Genomic DNA, 2,712 nt, shown 5'->3' with positions numbered 1-2,712 from the left:
TTAGTTTTTAATTTTTGCAAAAGAGTTTTATTCCCTCCTACCGATCGGATGCTCGTACACATTATCTAATCAGTCTAATCAATTTATATCATTTTTATCTCAAACCTTGTTTGCGATGGTTACGCTTCCAATGTTCAATGAACTGATAATTAATTACCCTTAAACATTTCATGTTGGCACTGATTTACATCCTAAATCTATGATTTCTTGTTTACTGGATTCCAAATGTTCGTCATAATTTTTGTTTGTTATATCCAAGAAGTTTAGATTTTCAATTCTATATTAATATTGATAACCTCATGCAAAATTTGATTAGCGTTTCCAAACATTTACCAAAGTGATGATTTTTTAAATTTGAAACGATGACTGACTAAGTCCCCATGCTTTATCAATTATTTTTGATTCATTGAAATGGCTTTTTATCAACATTATTGTTATCGTCATGAGCGAACGGAGGAGGTTTTATGTCTATATGCGGTGAAGTGATGGTAAATGGATTGTCATTGTAGGTGTTTCTTCTCATTAGCCAATCCGGATTAGCAGTACAGCATTCATCATTCGAAGGAGGTCTTGGCCGTTCAAAGCTTATCTGGGGATCTTCTTCCAACCCCAGTGTACTTCGAATACGCCTGTTGATTGCCTCTGCCGTTAAGGTATAGTTAATAGGGTTTATTGAACTTCTAGCATAACTCTCAAACGAATCCATCGGTTTCATCAACGAATCATCCAGGAAAGGATTGCGCATTTTCTTTTCAACCGTTGCGTATGCTTCATCGTAGTAATGCTGCATGGTGAGTTTTTGCCGCTTGCGATAATTTTCCAGGTCTTCCTGATGATAGTAAGCGTTGTTATCAACTGGATTCCTTGACCGTTTCCGGCTCGGTTGTTCCACTTTAAACTCTAGTGGTTGATTGTCTAATGAACCGACTGATGGTTGCTGACTTAGATCCAATGTTTCCGGTTCCTCAGTGTCCGTATTGGACGTATGAAGGTCCGGCAAATCTATATCGTTTTCATCCGAACTGCAAACGATATACTCGAATCAGATGGAGATAATCATCCAATCTTCTCACATGCAACATGCATAATATCATGCAAAGAAATAGATGCTAAAATGCAGATTTCGTTTGATAGATTTGGCTTTGGAATTTATTCTTCTTTTACGTAGTTATATCTTAAGTCTGCATACAGTAATGGTAAATTTCTAAACCAATTCCAAACGAAATCTGTAATACCCAGTAAATGTTTAAAAGATGTAAAATAAGTAAATATATGAAATTGTGATATTCAGCAAAATTACAGATTTGATAAATCATTTCGATGTTTTTTTTTTTTTTTAATATTTTCATTAAGGTTTATATTCCCCTAAAATGGTTATATTTCGAAGCGTCGATTGGTGCGTATTTCCAAAAAATATCTAAATATGTAAATGTTACCTACAGTGATATACCATTTTTATGTTTTAAAGATTGAGTACAAAATACATACCATTTCAGTCGTTAACGAACCCTTACCAGTAACACGAAACAGTTTTGATCAGCTGAAAAAAAATGAAACGGATTAGGAGTATTGGACTCCATTAAGCCTCCTAACTATTATTGATTAGATTTTCAAATATTAAATAAAGGTTTTTTTTCCTCTGGACATAACACCACTGCGACCAGTAATTTCATCTATTGTAGTATATCCCGTGTCCTTAGTTTAGTGCATGTCGTATTACTCCATCACTATTGAGCAATGATAAAGTATTCGGTTTTGATACAGTTGTCATTCTTGCCTTCATCGCAAGGAATCGATTCTAATTGAAAGGTCCCGCTATTTGTACCCTTCGGAGTGTTGAAACACCCTCCAAAGGCGCGCCCCTTTGTCAGTCAAAATTGGATTCCTTAGCAACAAAAACATGCAATGACACCGATAGTGACCATGCATCAGAACCCTAGTCTTAACCACTTCAAACTAGGGAACAACGAATAGAAGATTAGGAATCACATATGTGAAGACTAACTAGCTCATTTTTTCCTTGTTTCAAGATCATCCACTGTCCAAGCAACACGAGGACTTATCACTATTAACAAGTCATAAAAAAATCAAGGACTAAGATGTGTTCCTTTGATTACTGAAAAATCCTGTTCCCCTAGGTTGAAGTAGTCAGGACTAGCAATCGGTGGTAGATCTTACATACCGTAACGTACCACGAAAAGGTGATCTACCGGGCCCCATGGTCCATTCAAACCGGAACATGTTCCGGCCATATCTCCGCAACCAGTTGACCCATTCCAAAAATTCTCAAAAACCTGATATGGAACCATAATAGGGGAAATGGCTCTAATGTTGGCCTATGGATTTAAGATTGGGCCCATCGCTAAAAATCTACTATTTATCAATGGTATCTAGATGAACGCGTCATTCGGACGGTACTAATGGATATTTTTGGTTGCTATTGAAAATTTAGTCGATTGCTAAATTTATGTATGGGCCCAAATTAGGGACACTTAGGCCGACATTACATACATTTCCCCTACCTTTTATTTGCTGGTTGTTGCGTCCGATTTGGATCAATACTTGCAAACATACCGTTCTTTATATTGTTAAACACGCACACACACGTAGACACAGATATTTTCCGATCTCATCGAGGTGTGCCGAATGATATATGACACTCGGCCAGCCAGGCCTCGGATCTAAAGTCGATATTTATTCGCTTCTCTAAAT

At 36.8% G+C, this 2,712-nt stretch overlaps 1 protein-coding gene across 1 annotated transcript; it reads right to left on the bottom strand.

Annotated features, from left to right (window-relative positions):
* On the bottom strand, nt 1-2,252 carry LOC135706970 (uncharacterized). The gene is made up of 3 exons (XM_065228659.1): nt 2,193-2,252; nt 1,515-1,540; nt 1-1,022 (listed from the first exon to the last, which is right to left on the bottom strand). Exons 1-3 carry the CDS (start codon nt 2,250-2,252, stop codon nt 404-406), a joined length of 705 nt encoding a protein of 234 aa, XP_065084731.1. The 3' UTR covers nt 1-403.
* Between the last annotated feature and the right edge of the window lie 460 nt (nt 2,253-2,712).

Source organism: Ochlerotatus camptorhynchus, unplaced genomic scaffold (genome assembly GCF_037179485.1).
Source record: "Ochlerotatus camptorhynchus isolate MF236.1 unplaced genomic scaffold, CSIRO-AGI_Acam_v1.1 ptg000299l, whole genome shotgun sequence".
Taxonomy (NCBI): domain Eukaryota; kingdom Metazoa; phylum Arthropoda; class Insecta; order Diptera; family Culicidae; genus Ochlerotatus; species Ochlerotatus camptorhynchus.
Note: the sequence above shows the minus strand (reverse complement) of the source record. Positions and strands in the feature narration are given on the sequence as shown.

Coding starts and splice junctions, on each gene's coding strand:
- LOC135706970 (XM_065228659.1), bottom strand. CDS start 2,252: ATGGCCGGAACATGTTCCGGTTTGAATGGACCATGGGGCCCGGTAGAT. Junction 1,541..2,192: donor CGGTAGATCACCTTTTCGTG/GTACGTTACGGT, acceptor ATTTTTTTTCAG/CTGATCAAAACTGTTTCGTG. Junction 1,023..1,514: donor AAAACTGTTTCGTGTTACTG/GTAAGGGTTCGT, acceptor TATCGTTTGCAG/TTCGGATGAAAACGATATAG.